Source organism: Squalius cephalus (genome assembly GCF_949319135.1).
Source record: "Squalius cephalus genome assembly, chromosome: 19".
NCBI lineage: Eukaryota > Metazoa > Chordata > Actinopteri > Cypriniformes > Leuciscidae > Squalius > Squalius cephalus.
The window spans coordinates 9,967,733-9,985,048 of NC_137140.1; the positions used below are offsets into that span (position 1 = coordinate 9,967,733).

The 17,316-nt window shown below is 36.2% G+C and overlaps 1 protein-coding gene across 3 annotated transcripts in view; it reads left to right on the forward strand.

Moving 5' to 3' along the window:
- raraa (retinoic acid receptor, alpha a) overlaps positions 1-17,316 on the forward strand; it is a 198,292-nt gene that overhangs the window by 178,169 nt on the left and 2,807 nt on the right. For all 3 annotated transcript variants that reach the window (XM_079850712.1, XM_079850711.1, XM_079850713.1), the window contains 4 exons: positions 5,918-6,066; positions 8,390-8,531; positions 13,552-13,712; positions 15,685-15,861. In XM_079850712.1, coding sequence (XP_079706838.1) covers positions 5,918-6,066; positions 8,390-8,531; positions 13,552-13,712; positions 15,685-15,861 — 629 coding nt within the window. The remainder of the gene's footprint in view (positions 1-5,917; positions 6,067-8,389; positions 8,532-13,551; positions 13,713-15,684; positions 15,862-17,316) is intronic.

A 17,316-nucleotide genomic window follows, 5' to 3' on the forward strand; every position in this document is an offset into this window, starting at 1 on the left:
TAGCCAGTTATTTTACTTTGAAATGTGCGTTCTGTGCTGGAATGTCTGGTTTTGTTTTGGTCTGTGTGGTCCCGCCCACTGCTAATTTGCCCAATAGTATTTCAACACCTCGGGATGCCAGTTGGCGGAAAACACCGCATATTGCAGCCATGCACCGTAATTTTATCGTTGCGCATTTCTGTCAAGTGAGACAAGGAAGGATTTTATTTGGCCTTTCCTAAAGAGCTTAACCAGCAAAATCATTGTGAATGTATTGTAAAAAATATCTGATATATCGACAACAAATTTTTCAAAATGATTATTTCAAACAACGCAACCCTTGTGACTCAAGTTTCTTCACAAAATAACCAGCTATAAAAGCTATTGTGAAATATATCATTGACTGGTGTTGTGTTAGTTACAGTTTCTACCCAGTAACATGGTTGCTATTTTAAGTAGCGTCTCTCTACAGTACATGTGATGTTTGACTATTGATTTTCAGGGCGGTAGTTAATTAGTTTTGGTTTGTCATAAATAGAATGGAACAGACGTACCACTTGTTGACCCAGTCAAGTTGGGAACTGTTTGTCTCGGTTGATGTTAGATTTTGATCAGCTCAAAAAAGAAATGCCTTGGGTCTTCACATTCAAAACACTCTGTCACTGCAAGGCAGTGCATAATCTAATAGTGAGATAAGTGTGTGTGTGTGTGTGTGTGTGTGTGACTGCTCTCCCATAGGGCCTGTCTCTACCCCGCTAACACACTTAAGCTGGGCTTAACCAACCCAAATCTGATTAATACCCCCTCCCGTCCTCTCCCAGCGCCCTTTGGGCCGCTCGTAATGAGAGCTAAACAAGCCCAGACCCAGACCTGAACCCATAGATGAATAAACGGGTGATTACAGCAGGCACAGAGAGAAAGGGAGACATATTGTCTGTCAGGAAAGAGGAGTTAAAGGCTCCTAAAGATGAACAGAGAGACCTAGGAGGAGAGAAGGACTGGTTGAGTTACAGTGTTTGTTGGTTGTCAGAACATTAGGAATGTAACCTCAGCTTGAACCTAGAGATAGACAGATAGACGGGGAGGGAGACGGGCCGTTATAGGGTCAGTGTGTATTCAGAGCTTAGCCCAGACCTCTTGGGATGCTTATGGGATTTTTTAATTAAATGGTGGAATATGACACTCTTAAATGTTGAAATGTTACATCTTCAAGCCAAGTTATAGCAATTAAGATGAATGCTAATGTTAACGGCTAGCTTTCTCCAGATATATTAGACTTCTTTGCATCATATTTAGCTAGTGAGAGAGTCTAGTTTTTATTTGGGAAATAAAATGTAGAGATGCATGCAACTGAAAATATTCGGCTGAAAATTCATTTTCTGTTTCGGCCTAAACGGTTTTGGAGGGCCAAAAGCATTGACCAAAAATGGTGACATTTAATTGCCGGATGGCGGATTTGACTGCGAAAGTGTCTATTTCATGAACACAACATGGATAAGCTACAACAGGTAAACATGGCAGCTGTGTGGACGCTGTAGGGCTGGGTTATACCGGTTTTCTCTGTTTGAATCAAGCTTTATTTTGACCAAACAAGATCTTTTAGTCTATGCTGTTTTCAGTTTTTGTGTGAACAAGACTTCACTAAACAATATTTTACCATGCCTGCCATTCAATAATCACAATAAGCATTGTGCTTTGCCACTTATGATATGAAACAAAGTCTGAGCTTTCAAATTCTGTCAATTTCATAACACAATCGAACAATGTCGTGTTTACAGTCTTTAATGTGGTGCGACATTGCTGTAGCCACTTCAGTTTGAGCGATCCTGTCATCTCTTTCACTTTAATACTAGTTATAGCACGAAATAAACATGAATGAACATCAGAAGGTATGTTGAAAGAAACATGTGTTGATTATTAAATACATTTAATTAATTAATTGATTATTATAAAAAATTGATTTCTTTATCACTAATAAAAAGAGCTATTTTGCATTTTAAACCCAACTTTATGTAAAAGCTAGATTTGAGCATCGTGCATTATGGGATACAAATACATACTATATACTCCAGAAGTATATATTATGTTAGTTTGTTATTCAGAACATTTTCATAGACTTAAAGTTTGAAAAAATATAGCGTTTAAGTTTGTTTATACGTTAACAAGCTGTTAAAATGAGCACTTTTGAAAGAAAAAAAAAAATGGTGTAATTACTGGATTTAGGGAAGTTTGTGATGTTCTTGGCATTGTTTCTCAATAAAAGAGTTTGCAAGCACAACAGATGCAGTAAAATACCTGTATACTCTGCTTTAGTTATCTCTAAATATTTGGCGTTTATGACATCAGGATGGAAAGGTCATCTGTAAGCAGTCTGACACTATGGCAGCAGTCTGAAGATTTATTTCTGGAGCAGATTGCATCTCTGAATGATTTTCTTAGTAACAGAAGTAAAAGGCATAAAAGGTTAGCATGAAAAACAAGATGATTAAAAAGGGCTTCACAAAAAAAAAATTCTGAAGCTTGCATATGGAGATAAACAGGGAGCAAGAGACAAAGAGATGGAGAGAGAGACAGCAGAGGGGTTGTTATTGAGCACTAATGTGGTGTATTCTCTGTGTACTTCAGTAGACATGAGAGAACAGACTGACATAAACACTACACCACACACACACACACACACACACAGTTCTCTCGTTCAATTTATCCCTGTCTCACCTCATTCATCTTTCTCTGCCTGTCTCTCTGATGTTGTGGGTGTCCTCTTTGTAGTGTCCACACTATTATGCAGTGGCACCAAACTGGGGTATTTTTATGCCAAATCATTTCATATCCAACAGTGGTTTCCTGCTTCACAATCTAAATTTGGTGAATTTGGGGAGCAAGACTTTATGTTTGATCCCCCTAAAAATGTAATTGTGCTGCTGCTATTAGTGTCAGACTGAATTTGACTTTGTGTGTGTTGTTTTCAGTGTTAAAAGTGTACTTTCTCCTATCCCAGTTTATTGAGCAGAGACAACTATATGGTCCAAAATGTACAATACACAAACACATGAATGCAAATGATTCTAGCTATTCAATCTCAATTTTTGGTTTAACTTCATTTTGATGGTCCCTTTAACACATTCTGTTGACTATAAGTAACGTTGCACCTTACGTACATCTCTACTAACTCTCATAGAGCATCGGTAGACTGTTAGGGTTAGATTAAGTTGACATGTAGTTGCAAAGTTACTTATAGTCAGTAGAATATCTTTTGGAGGAGCATCACAATAAAGAGTTAGCAGATATTAAGCAGACAGTCTACTAATACTCTAATGAGAGTTTGTTGACATATAGTTGCAAAGTTACTTATAGTCAACAGAATGTTCAAAAGTGACCATCTAAATAAAGTGTTACCCATTTTTACACATTGTTCAGAATTCACTTCATAATTCAAGTACACGTTACATTTTCAACATCCCCACAAAGGAATGCCAGTCATTATCGTGTTCTAAAATATGTTTTCTGGACATTCATTGGTTTGACACTCTGAAAAGTGAAAACACTGTCTCTGTAATGCTATCAAAACATCGTTCTGTTTACTTGAGTTACCGACATATCAACATTTGACTTGGCCAATGCATGAGTTTGGGCGGGACTACCTGTAAACTGGAGTAGAAGGTTGTGACGGCATGGGAAAGTTGATATCTGCTGTCTTATGTTTTTAGTCATTAGCCACAGTTTAACTGAAAAACAGAAAAAACTCATGTGTAATAATGGGCTTTTTGCTGTGGAAAACATTTGCAACTGAGCGGTTTGTCAGTTCTTCTGAACCTGAACCTCCGCGGGCATTGTCACAGCCACGAGAGTTTATCCCACAGGCTGCCTCCAATATTTGCAAATAGGACAGAAGTTCATCAGAGATGTTCAAAAATGAAAATCAGCCATTGCAACAACATCAGTTCTCTGACACAAGGGCGGGTCAACCTGTCAATCACATTAGATCACAAAAAACAGCAAACCTCAACCATTTTTTGTTGTTCGTGAAGCAGTTTCATCTGGATATACATTAGAAAAGGAAAGAAAAGACTATCACATCTTCCATTGTATGCCAAATTCAAGCACAAGAGTTTGGTCATTAATACACTCAATTTGTCCACTCAAAACAAACCATGTGCCTTTAGCTCTTCGTTCATCCCGGATGTTTTGCCCAACGATGTGGCTCTGTGTGTATGTGCTTATCTTGCCTGTCATAGCCACATGTTTGAACTCCAGTTGTTTGATTTTCTCCTCCATTCTCTCCAATTTCTTCCTGCTCTCGTTTTTATTCTCTCTGTGTCCGCGGCTGAGTCAGCCTTTCATTCCGTCAGTCTGTTCCAGGACGTCTCTCTGAGTATTTCCTGCCCACAGAGACGGGCGGTAACATGCGCTCTGACAGAGAGTGTGTGCTGGTGTTTCTGTGTGTATGGATGCTGTTTCAGATATGCGTCTGCAGTCATTCTGTGTGTGTGATGTGCCCGGCGGGGCAGACAGCAGTGGTGTGTAAATAAGAGTTCTAAATTTAACTTCAGCTCACAAGTTGAGTTGCCCTCTGCTACAGCTGGGATACACACACACACACACACACACACACACACACACACACACACACACACAGGAAGGAAATTGCAGCCAAACCAGCCAGAGAAGCAACCACATACTTTCTCCTCAGATACCCTCTCCACCTTTTCTATAAACAGAAATGCTCACGTTGTATCCTGTTGAGAACACTATGATATCATTAACAAAATGTGTAAGGCATGTCTAATTGTGCAAGAGACCAGACCCTAATTCGCATACTGCCTTTGGTAAATATTATGCAAGATTTCAATAAAAAAATGTCATTCATCCATTTTTGACTGATATTGCCAACGACACCTTCCACAGAGGAGTTTGAGACCATTTTTTACATAATGAATGATGGTATAAAGACACATCTTTATGATGTTAAAGTATGTTGCAATAATGGCATACTGTCTTAACATACACTCAAAAGTAAGTATTTTTTATAAAAAAAACAACTATTATTAATAATAGTATAATAATCTAAAATTATTAATAATAATAATCTAAAATGAAAATAATAATAATAATTGTTAGATAAAATAAAAACGAGATAAAACTATTATTACTAAATTATAATAATAATGTTAGATAAATATAATTAAGAAATTGATAATAATAATATAATTATTAATATAATATAATTATTTAATAATAAAAAAGTAATTGAAAATGTAATAGAATATTGTTTATTATTATTAATATTATTATTAGCATTATCATTAGTACTATTATTATTTTAGTATTGTTGTTCTAATATAAACATAATTGTTGTTAGATAAAATAACAATTAGAAACAAATGAATTAATAATAATAATATCTATTATTATTATTATTACTACTACTAAAAATGCAAAAGATGGTTGTGGTTGGAACTGCTGACACCGCAGGAAACATCTAGAATCTGTTCTCCCTCCCATCAGTGGTTTGAACAATGTTTAACAGTGTTTATCTCTTGTTTTGATGTGTTATGGCTGGCTAATTATCATCAGCACGAATGCGTTCCATCATCTGTCTCTCTGACAGAAGCGCAGTTGGTTCAGGACGTCTGTGTCTTTGATCTTTCTTGTAATGTTCCCAATCACACACTGCAGCGCTGTGGATCAGGATAAGGGGTTCCTCCTAGATAAATAGGAAAGTTTGCTTTATTCAGCATGCTTTGAGATTGAGTTTCTGGTTTTATATGTTTTTTGAAAATGTATAGAGTCAAGTTTTATTATATTGATCCTATGCTTGACAAAAATTATTTAAATAAATTTTAATTCAGAAATGAACATGATGTTTATCATAGAAAAAGTGTATTAACGTCACAGTCTGTATCAAGTCACTGACCCATAAACTCTCTCTCTTTCACAGCAATCGAGACCCAGAGTACGAGTTCAGAGGAGATCGTCCCGAGCCCACCCTCTCCGCCCCCTCCTCCTCGTGTCTATAAACCCTGCTTTGTGTGTCAGGACAAATCTTCAGGGTATCACTATGGCGTCAGTGCCTGTGAGGGCTGCAAGGTGAGAGACTCGGCCAACTCTCATTCACCCACACAACATGTGCTGCAACCAGAGGTAGCCAGGACTTATTTAGCTTATTAGTCATGTTCTCTAAATAAAACAGCTGAATAATTTTCTGGTAAGGCCCCCCCCCCCAAAAAAAGTACAGTTGTTCAATGAATATTTCTTTTTTATACACAAATATTTTTTTTATACACATTGTAATTCACACACATACTGTATCCATACAACAAAGCAATCAGAGTAATGATCAAAGGCACTGTTCCATATTGTCTTTCTCTCATATCCTATCCATTATAGCAATATATCAGATGGTATATCTGATGGTTCACTTTAAAGAACATTGAAAGATGTGGTTCGTTGTTGATATCTCACTTTTAGGCCATGTGTCCACCATAGCATTTTTCCCAGTGTTTTCAATGGGAGTGCCGTGTTTTTAAAGCGCCAGCAGCGCCACGAGGCACTGAGCTTCTATTTCACGCTGAGCGCTAAGCTCTCAGCCTTTTTTTCCCGGTCGCTGAGAGTTGAAGAATGTTCATCTTTGGGTAAAATGCAGCGCTCATCACTGTCACTTTTTACCCAGCCATCCAATCACAGTTGAGGAGGGGCGGGACAAATACAACACTGACCAACCGCCACACTCTGCTTGAAAACCGTCAACAGATGACAAGAAGTAACAACAAGCATAATAAAGGAACAAAATAAAACAAGAGCCAGATCAAATACTTTACATTGTATCAACATTTTTATGCAATACAGAAACAAACTATCTGTGAAATTAGATACTAGTAACACTCCTCCCGATATTCTGTTTTATAGCAAGCAAAGCGTCTCACCTGAAAAACGCTGTGATTTGCAATGTTTTTTAAAAGATGATTGTACAGTTCTAGAATTGAGAATATATAACTCCCTTCGTTAGCTTTAGTGAAGTTAGCCATTTATTTTTGTTAGAAACTTGGGACCCACTTTATATTATGTATCTTTAAAGTCCTCCTTTATATTAAGTATCTTTAAAATAGCTTGAATGTAGCTCTACACCCTTGCCTCATTTAGTGTACATGTTTCAATGAATATGCAAATGAGCCCCACCTCCACTCACTCACTCAGCTCAGAGATCCACTCACGTTGACGTGATTGGTTATAACTTAAGGTAGATTGTGTCATCAGAAACACCAGCGATTTCAAACTGCGTTTTTGAGACGGTCTCTGGTTCACTGCAGTTTTAAGGAGAAAATACTCAGCAATTATTTTGACATATGCATTTGCACATGGTTTTATCGTAAAGCATATTAAAAAACACCACATAGACATATAAACAAAATTAAAAGCTTGATTTTCACCACAGGGGGACTTTACCTGTATCCCGCCTCAATAGCAGCAAAAGTGTTTTGAAATACAACATGAACACAATACATATATTTTACTTAACAATACATTTTTTGACCCAAGTACCCAGTAGTCAAAGACTCCTAAAATAAAGTAGGACCGAAACTTGGTGTAGCAACTTCTACATTAACTTGTTAGTAACTTGATGTGTGGCTAAATACTTCTTTGTCAAGCTACTCATAATTTCAACTTTTTATGTGGTAAAGATACTAGATAGCTACACTGCAAGTTTCAAGTGACAGGAAAAAAATATAAATAGTTCAGACACTTAACAAGGATGAAAGAGCACCTTTGTTCCCGCACACCATCAAATGTAGTCTACTTGCAGGCCTATGCGTTCGGTTGTGGCTTAACCTAAGAGTCAAAACTGAAGTAGACTCTGAATGGATGTCAAAGCAAGCACGTTTGAGCTTCCGTTTACTGTGTTTGTTGTGTTGATCAATGTTTAGATGTGAATAAAAGCCTTTGAATATAAAGCGATTGTGTTTTTTTCAGGAGACTAGACCGCTTGAAGTATATGGATTACTTGTACAATCTCTTAATGAACTTTTTGACACTTAAAAGTTTTGTTGGAATGGACTTTCAACAGAGCTACAGAAATCTCTCATAATTCATTAAAATATCTTCATTTCTGTCGAATTGATTCTGTAGAATCCAATCAACTGAAGGAGTTTAGTGACAAAGGGTTGGCTTTTTGGACTTTTTGATTTTGGTCATTAAGCAACATCCTAAAAGCCAATCAATCACCACTCAGAACACTTTAGCAACCACATTCAATGTCCTAGCACACACTGACAACACCTTACTTAATTGTCTCTGGGTTTTGTATTAGGAAGCACCATGTGGAAGTAAAAATCTGTTTGTTTAGACACATGACTGGAGTTTTCTTGCATCTCTTGAAGTCTGTCACTGTCCTCATTGTGTTGTTTGTCTTTAGGGTTTCTTCAGGCGAAGTATTCAGAAGAACATGGTCTACACGTGCCACAGAGAGAAGAACTGCATCATCAACAAAGTCACCCGCAACCGCTGTCAATACTGCCGGCTGCAGAAGTGCCTGGAAGTGGGGATGTCCAAAGAATGTGAGTGATGCATCACAAATGCTCCCTCCACAGCTGAAGTACTCTTGCCAAAATACACACACACATAATCATAATCATGCCTCCCTCTGGCTATACGAGCACACGTCTCTGCTAGGCGCTGTCAGAATTGAGAAGTTAATTGGGAGAGGTGTGAAAATACACACTTTCTCACAGGTCTGCAGCAAAAGTTGTGAATGTGTCAGTGTGTTTGTTCAGAAATCATCCGGACAGATCCAACACACTCTCACCATCAAGTGGGTGTGAGTCTCCACTGCAGAAAGAGACACAAATGGTGTGTTTTTATGGAGGGAGAGGAACGATCCAATACCATGTCAGGTCTGATCATTGGGTGTGTGTATATCCAGGTGACATATCTGGCTCTCATTTTTTTCCCCAAAAGCAAAATAAATAAATAATTTAATTTAATTTAATTTAATTTAATTTAATTTAATTTAATTTAATTTAATTTAATTTAATTTAATTTAATTTAATTTAATTTAGTTAATATAATGTATGTGTGTATATATATATTGCATTTAGTCAATTTGACTGTGCTTTAAATATTTAATTCATTCAATTCAAGATTTTAATAATTTGACATCACTTGAAATGATATATTACATAAATTTGTGACTTTTTTTTTTTTTTTTTACAGTTTTGCCCAAAATTCTCATTACATTTCTATCAGTCCCTCCAGGATTTCGTGATTCTGCAATCACAGAATATAACACAAAATCAAGAAAACTTTGCATTTCCATAATTTTTCTGCAAAGAAATAAAGAAAATGGAAAGGCAACATTGGCTAATAAAAAAACAGGGGTGTACTGACCATACGGAGCGCCAAGACACCGGCTATAAATACTAGTGTTTTAAAAGGACACTATTTTTGTTTTTATATTTCTGATTTGAGGCCCATTTGAGCAAAAGAGAGGCTAATATTTAATATTCCCAAGTGATCTCTACCAGTCATTCATTCACACCCTTCTCTTGTCTAGTGTCTATTCAACCTGATTTAACAATTAGATTTAATACATTATTTTACTGGATACACAAGTTTTTAATATTCCGAGTGAATGCGATCACTGTTGATACTATTATATATTGAGAAAAAAAAAAAACAATAGTACACAAATAGACATTGCGGCAATTTTTTTTCAGTAATGAGACATTACAGTCATGCGAAACATCTTAATGATCCTAAAACAGACTTCATGCACTTCAGGAGTTAGTGACCGATATTTGTTCTTCTTTCAGAGATCATGTGCATGTTGAGGTTAAAGTCATTGGCCAGTCTGACAGATCCAGCACATGGGCCTCTGGCAAGCATCATGGCGAGGGTGCAGATGACCCATTAAATCAGTCACAATGACAACCCACACTTGTTTCATTAAAGTGGGTTCTTATGAATTCACACCTCTTGACTCACAGTACATTTAGAAAATGATGCACAGCGGCACTTTCACACTTCACTTCCTGCATACATTTGAACGCACAAAACATCTGTAATAAAACACACACACACACACACACTCACACATGCATTGATTTTCAGCACAGCATGCTGGGTTCGCTCTGCTCCAAATGCATTAGACTCACAACTCATTTGCTGCTGCTGCTGAGGAGGAGTAGAGATTGTGAAAAAAGGAGGAGTAGAGAGAGCGGGAGCGGAGGGAGGAAACATTGACATTTTTATCCTTTCATTGAATTTCATCTTTGTGATGGACGATCTGCCAGCGCTTTAATTTTCTCCTCTCAAATTATTCCTGTCAAGAACCTCATGCAACACACTCACACACACACCCTGAAACAGACATATGAGGGCGTTAAGGCCTGTTCACACCAAGACAAATGTTTGTCTTGAAAATGTGGAGCCATAAACATTTTAACACTTTATAATAATTAATTAATAATTAATGTCTAATAACGGTTAGTTTTAAGCACTTAATGTCATTTGCTCATTTTCCGTAACCTAATTTATATCTATTTACAGTTAATATGTTTTTAACAAAGCATTATCTAACTCTTTACATATGAGCTAATTAAACAATAACACTTTGTTAATTACAGTGACAATGAATGAAGAACCCACAATGTGTATATAGTCTATTAATGTATTACCTACAGTTTATTAACTATTAATTAACTATTTTCAAATTGTTTGTAAATACTTTATTACACTATACTTATTATAAAGTGTCACCAGCAACAATGAATATCAGAAGAAAACCCCTTATGATTAGCATTTATTGCGATTTATATGGTTCAGTGTGGCTCTTATAATATTTGATGTGGCGTAGTTCTCTAGTGCAAATGATCATACGTCATCATAATCATCAGTTATGACAACGAGACGTTTCAGCTCTAATTGGAATACAAAAATCTGAATAGGATTGGATTTAGGTTAAACTGCTATTTGAAAATAATTATGTTGCTACATCTCTGCTTCCTTTATTTCCTCTGCTTTGTGTACCAGGCCAATGCATTTTCATTCATTTAATTTTTCACTAAAATTATGTTTTAATGCTTTAAGTAGGAATACTTAATCGTCAACCATGCTTTAGAATGTGCAGTAGATGAAACTGTGCCGCTCATTCACACAGACACGCAGAACAACCAGACTTTGTATTCTAAAATCGCTCTTTTTGCGGTATAATATTCACAGACACTAGTCCATATCTTTATCCACATTTTCTGCATTGCTGAAATCATACATCAGCATATTTTGAAAATGATAATGAATCGTACCAAACATTTTGATTTGAATCATGATTCCATGTCGAATTGTACACTGTAGAAACAAATCCGTTAAATTTATGGTAAAAAGAACAAAACTACAATACCAGAAATCGACCATTAAAAAAATACGGTAGCAACATTTTAGGTTTTACAGACTTAATTTAAATTTACAGTTTAAAAAAAAACAAAAAACGTATTTCATTATCTGATAAAATGTTAATTTACCGACCTATTGAAGTACTAATATCTGTTTTGTAACATTGTAATACACTGACAACCACCAATCACAGTGGTGATGAGAGTCACATGATGAATGAAAGCTCATCACAAGCAGCTTTTCCAGAAGAAAGTTAATAGTAATATATACAAGCTGCATAGTTTCATTCACACAAACATTAAACACCATCATGGTAACACATGAAATTTAAAAAAATGCAATAAACATTAATTTAACAACATTAAATGTAACATAAAACCCCAATGTACATAACTGATTAGAAAAAAATAAGAAAAACTATGAAGAAACATAGTTATTTCAACAAAAATACATCAAATGTGAAGTGTCACGCAGGGAATTTACATTTTTCCACTGTAAATTACAATGACTTGTTCTTTTTCACTTAATTTCAATTTAATGGTATTTTACTGTAAAATTACATTAAATGTACGTTTAGATCTATCACAGTTATTCACCTTATATAGAACTGAAACCTTCTGTTAACCATTTAACAGTTTTTCACTGTAGCATTTTTACGGTCTTTTACCGTTAAAATCACGATGTTTTTTTACAGTGTATCATTTAGCAAAGAATCCTAATTAGTTAGTTCTCGGAACTGATATTTCCACCCCTATCAGCCATGTTTTTGCGTGTATTTTTTCCAGCGGCGATTTTATCACAATACACAGGCCTTAAAGACTATCCAAGTGCTTGAACGTAACCACTCAAGTTCAATTTCATACATTGTTTTAGTCTGAAATGTGTCAAAGCACAGTTCATAATGCAGCTCACGTTACTTACATCAGTTTTACCAGCCATACATCTCTATTGGCCCCATGGGTTTGTTACCGCCAGAGCGACGCAAGAATGTATGCTAAGTATATATAACAGACCTGTGCAGCTGGCGTTTGCGTACTCGCTTAGATCACATTTCTGGCCATGTTTCTGTTCGTCAGCATATTTCTGGCCATATCGTCAGATATTCCGGTGTGTAAAAATCACCTTTCCAGACACACACAAAATACTCATCATACTGCTGGAGAAAGACCTGTTTCCCGATCTCTCTCTCTCTTTCTTTCTCTCTGCAGGTCTCTCAGTAATGCTTGTGTGTGAGTGATGGCGCAGCCAGGCTAATAGTTCTTTAATGACTTCATTAAATTGTGTTTTGCGGCTTATGATCGCTGTGCCAATCTGTCATTGGGGCTAATGTAGGCACGTTAAGATAGCCCACTTTTATTTAGGAATTAATTCCGCATCTCCAGAGGCCTGAGAGAGGGATGCAGCGAGGGTCTGAGCGCTAGCAGAGATTGGGAGGAAAATAATGCCATGGCATTACAGTGTGTGTGTGTGTGTGTGTGTGTCATATAATGAGATTAGATTAGCTCTGGGTCTAATGAAACCTGTGGTGATCTATCAGCATTATGTACGACTTCATCCACCTGCTCTATTCATCAAACTACAAACACACACCCTGCAGATAGAGAGAGAGAGAGAGAGAGAGAGAGTGAGAGAAAGTGTTTGAGATGGTACTGTTGGAGGGGGTGTAATGGCATTTCTGATTCTTTGGCCTATTTTTTCTCCTTAACACTTTTTTTTCTCGCCTTTCCTCCCCTCATGGTTTGTCTTCACAGATGTGATGTGTTGGCTCTAACACGTTTCCTCTATCTGTCTATCTCATCTCACTCCATTACTGCTGCTCACTGCATCTCAAACGGCCTTTTCACTGCTACTCATGCAAGTTTTCTCTCCTTTTCTTGGCCCTTTCATCCCTCATTCTTTCCTATCTGTCTTCTTGAGATATTTTCTCTTCTGCCCACTTCATTACATACTGAAATGACATGGCCACATATCTCACTGTGATAGCAAACTTGATGATGGAATTTGTTCAAATTGGATTGAATGTTTTTAATATTGTAAAAGATATCAATGTTCAATAAATAATAATAATACCTTTTAAAAAGTTAAACAGAAAATTAAATAGAACAGCTTGGTGGATTTTCACTTGGCCAAGCCATTCAGGAATCTGTACAGTCAGCACTGATCTTTGTTGTCTTTCTGTCTGTGCAGCGGTAAGGAACGACAGGAATAAGAAGAAGAAAGAAGATAAAAAGCAAGAATGCACAGAGAGCTACACGCTGAGCCCAGACACAGAGCAGATGATTGACAGAGTCAGGAAAGCCCACAAAGAGACCTTCCCCTCGCTGTGTCAACTCGGCAAGTACACCACGGTAAGAGTGTGTGAGGCCGGCCTGATACACTGAATGTTCAACAGGATTTGTGATGATTTTGCAGCCCATTTAATTTCTTTAATGTGATATATTCCCACATCATCACTCAAAAAAATTTCACTGAAAATCACATTTTATATTCATTTACATAATCAATCGATTAAAAAAAAAACTAATCAATTGTACAATTTGCTGTAATTAATTGCAATTAATTGCATTTTCCCCAAGCTTGTAATCATCAATATTTAAACTTATAATCACCTAATTAAATTAAACAACACAGGAAAAAAATAGCCCTATTAAAATAATATTAAACATCAATATATCAATATATTATTCTTTTTCAATAATCAATCAATCAATTTAACAATTTAATTTTTTTTTTTTTTTTACTAATTATCAAAATAAAATATAGTCCTACAAAGCTATTATTACCAGAGCATGTGATCAGAGCAGATAATTTTACCATTGTTGCCCAGCATGGCTATACCAGCTCAGCAAACAGAAGTCTACTACAGAGAAATTTCACGTTATATGAGCGGACTGTGCGTGATCGGTACATGATTGGAGCGTTTGGGCCGTTAACGACACATCAGAACACGCAGCGCAAACACGGAGCAAAACATTGAGCAGAGAGCGCAGCGCGTCGACACACACACACACACAGAACGGAGATCGCGGCGCACACACGGAGCGGAAAGCTGCACGAGAATGAAACATGATCGCCGAACACGGAGGTGCGAGACGGCATATGTTCTGCCTTTTCAATCATGTTTTCAATAGCAGCCGCAACAGGAAATCATTAAAACGAGGCAAAAAAAAGTGCTGCGTTAATTGCGTTTTTTTTTTTTTACGCGTTAAACATCTCAAATTAATCGCAAAGATTAACGCGTTAATTCCCCCAGCCCTAATACATATATATATTTGCCTTTATTATGATAGGATAGTATAGAGTGGACAGTAAGGAGGTGGGAGACGGGATTGGGAAAGGTCGCCTGAAGTTATATGTATATGTAACTATTGGCGCCGACTTCATTTACCATTTTAAACTAGATTTTTACTGTATTTAACTTTTTACATTGTACATTTTCAACCAAAACAAAACAACGTTCTTTAGTTGAAATTAGAGCTGCACGATTCTGGAGAAATTGAGAATACATTTTCTTAACTTATTGCCACCTACTGGTGTAACGATGTAATGGATACAATCTTTATTTGAAGCTTCAAGTTACTTTCATTAGTTGATTTACACAATTTTGATCGCTGCCGTAGACATCGGTGTTTATACACGAACTATAAACTTGTATCCCAGTACGTCTGTGATCATTTGAATTATTGTAACAGAAATAATGATACCGTGTGGCTGTGAAGCCGTTTCATACCTATACATGTCTGGGTCAGTGGCAGTGCCAACACAGATTTGAATGTTCGCTGTGGTTGTAGCTTCTTATCAAAGGTTTATTAGACACAGGCGAATCATTGTTGTTTAGGAATAAGATTGCATTGAAATTGACATCTTTTAATGATCAATCTTGCAGCTCTAGTTGAAATGATGGTTCTTTTGATTAATATAAATAAGCAATATCCTAAGAAATGCATTGGATATCAATAAACGCATGATAAATATAACCCTAGTAAAATCATTGGATTACATGTACTGTGGCTGTTACTTCACACCCGATAAAATCTTCATCTGTGAGGATTTGACCTCATTGTTTTGACTTTGTGTTGGTTTTTTGACTAATGAGCAGACACTGACTGATGAATCAATGCTGTAACTACAGATATGTGTCTCAGTTTGTCAATAACTCCCAGAACTCTGTGCTGATTCTGCTCCTGTGTTTACAAGCAGACCCCACCAAAGCTGATGGCCAGATTTCACGTGCCAGACTTTCAGCCATTATTGATGCTGCTATTAAACATTTACCATAGCATTCTAGTCTACCTGAATTTTGTCCTTGTCTGTGTATAGAGTAACAGCTCGGAGCGGCGTGTGGCACTGGACGTGGATCTGTGGGATAAGTTCAGCGAGCTCTCCACAAAGTGCATCATAAAGACGGTGGAGTTCGCCAAACAGCTGCCGGGATTCACCACCCTCACCATCGCAGACCAGATCACACTGCTGAAGGCTGCTTGCCTCGACATACTGGTGAGAACGAGTCCAAAATTCACAAAGCCTGCAGTGGTGCGGATGTTACTGTGGGTTACATGACACCGCTGAAGCCTGAATATAGACTGAGGGTCACATTGGAGTCATTGAAGGTTGTAGGTTCAAAGCCCACAAGCATTCTCTTGTGAAAAAGAAGTGTGCTTTATTGAATTGAATGCACACTTGTAGTGTACTTTTACGTATGTAAATTTTAATATTTTTAAATGTTCAAATCTTTAAAATACTGTACTTGCTGACAGGGTGGCGTGTAATGCATTAGTAAATAATTATTCACAGCAATTTAGTTATTTTCCCTTGAAAAAATAAAGTAAGGGATTATCTTAATTTATGTTATTTAATTACAGTTACTTCTGATGTAATTGTATAGACTATAGAACAAATCTATATAAAACAATTGTGGATTTAACATTAAAAACATACATTTTAAGAATAAGAATAATTAAGGCATTTTTATATTATTTATTTGCAGTTTTATATCTATTCTTGTATTGTTCAACTGGTTGAGGTTGATATGGGATTTGGGAAGTAATCAGTAAGTAATGCAATACTCTTTAGAGTAATCTAATTACACTGTTGAAGATGGAATTAATGACTTTTTTTGAGTAACTTATCAAACACTGCTTACAGATAATATAATATTATCAAAATAAAAGGCACTTAAATGTACTTAAAAGAGTATGCTTATGTGACTGCTTAAATAACACTTAATCTATCAAAAGTTTTACTTTAAAGATCATATTATTGTTTTAATAATCTCGTGTCATGCTTTAAAAAAAGTACACTTATTTTGATGTGTTGGCAAACATACTAAATAAAGTGTATTGATATAAAGTTATAAAGTACTTGATTATAATTTCAACTGTAGTGTGTTCTTTTATATTATATTTAAAGTTAATATATATTTAAATGTATTCAACTTCATCATTACAAATGTGTAATACAAATATATACTTTTCAGTACATTCAGCAGTGAACTTTAACCTTCAAAGACAATAGAAATATATATGAAATTACATATAAATATATAGTTAACTCCTACTGAGGTGGGTCAAAAAAGAACTCTAAAGTTCAACTATGCATTTAATATACATTTAAACTATAATACTTTATTGTTCTGGTAGTGCCTTATTGTAAATAACATGCAATTAATGTCTGAAAACATTACATTCAGTTCACAAATAAGTACATTACATTTACATTTATTCATTTAGCTGACGCTTTTATCCAAAGCGACTTACAATTGCTATATATGTCAGAGGTCGCACGCCTCTGGAGCAACTAGGGGTTAAGTGTCTTGCTCAGGGACACATTGGTGTCTCACAGTGGATTCGAACCCGGGTCTCTCACACCAAAGGCATGTGTCTTATCCATTGCGCCACCACCCCCCATTCGTTTAAAGTATCTGATTTATTTCCACTATAAGTACTCTTTTTA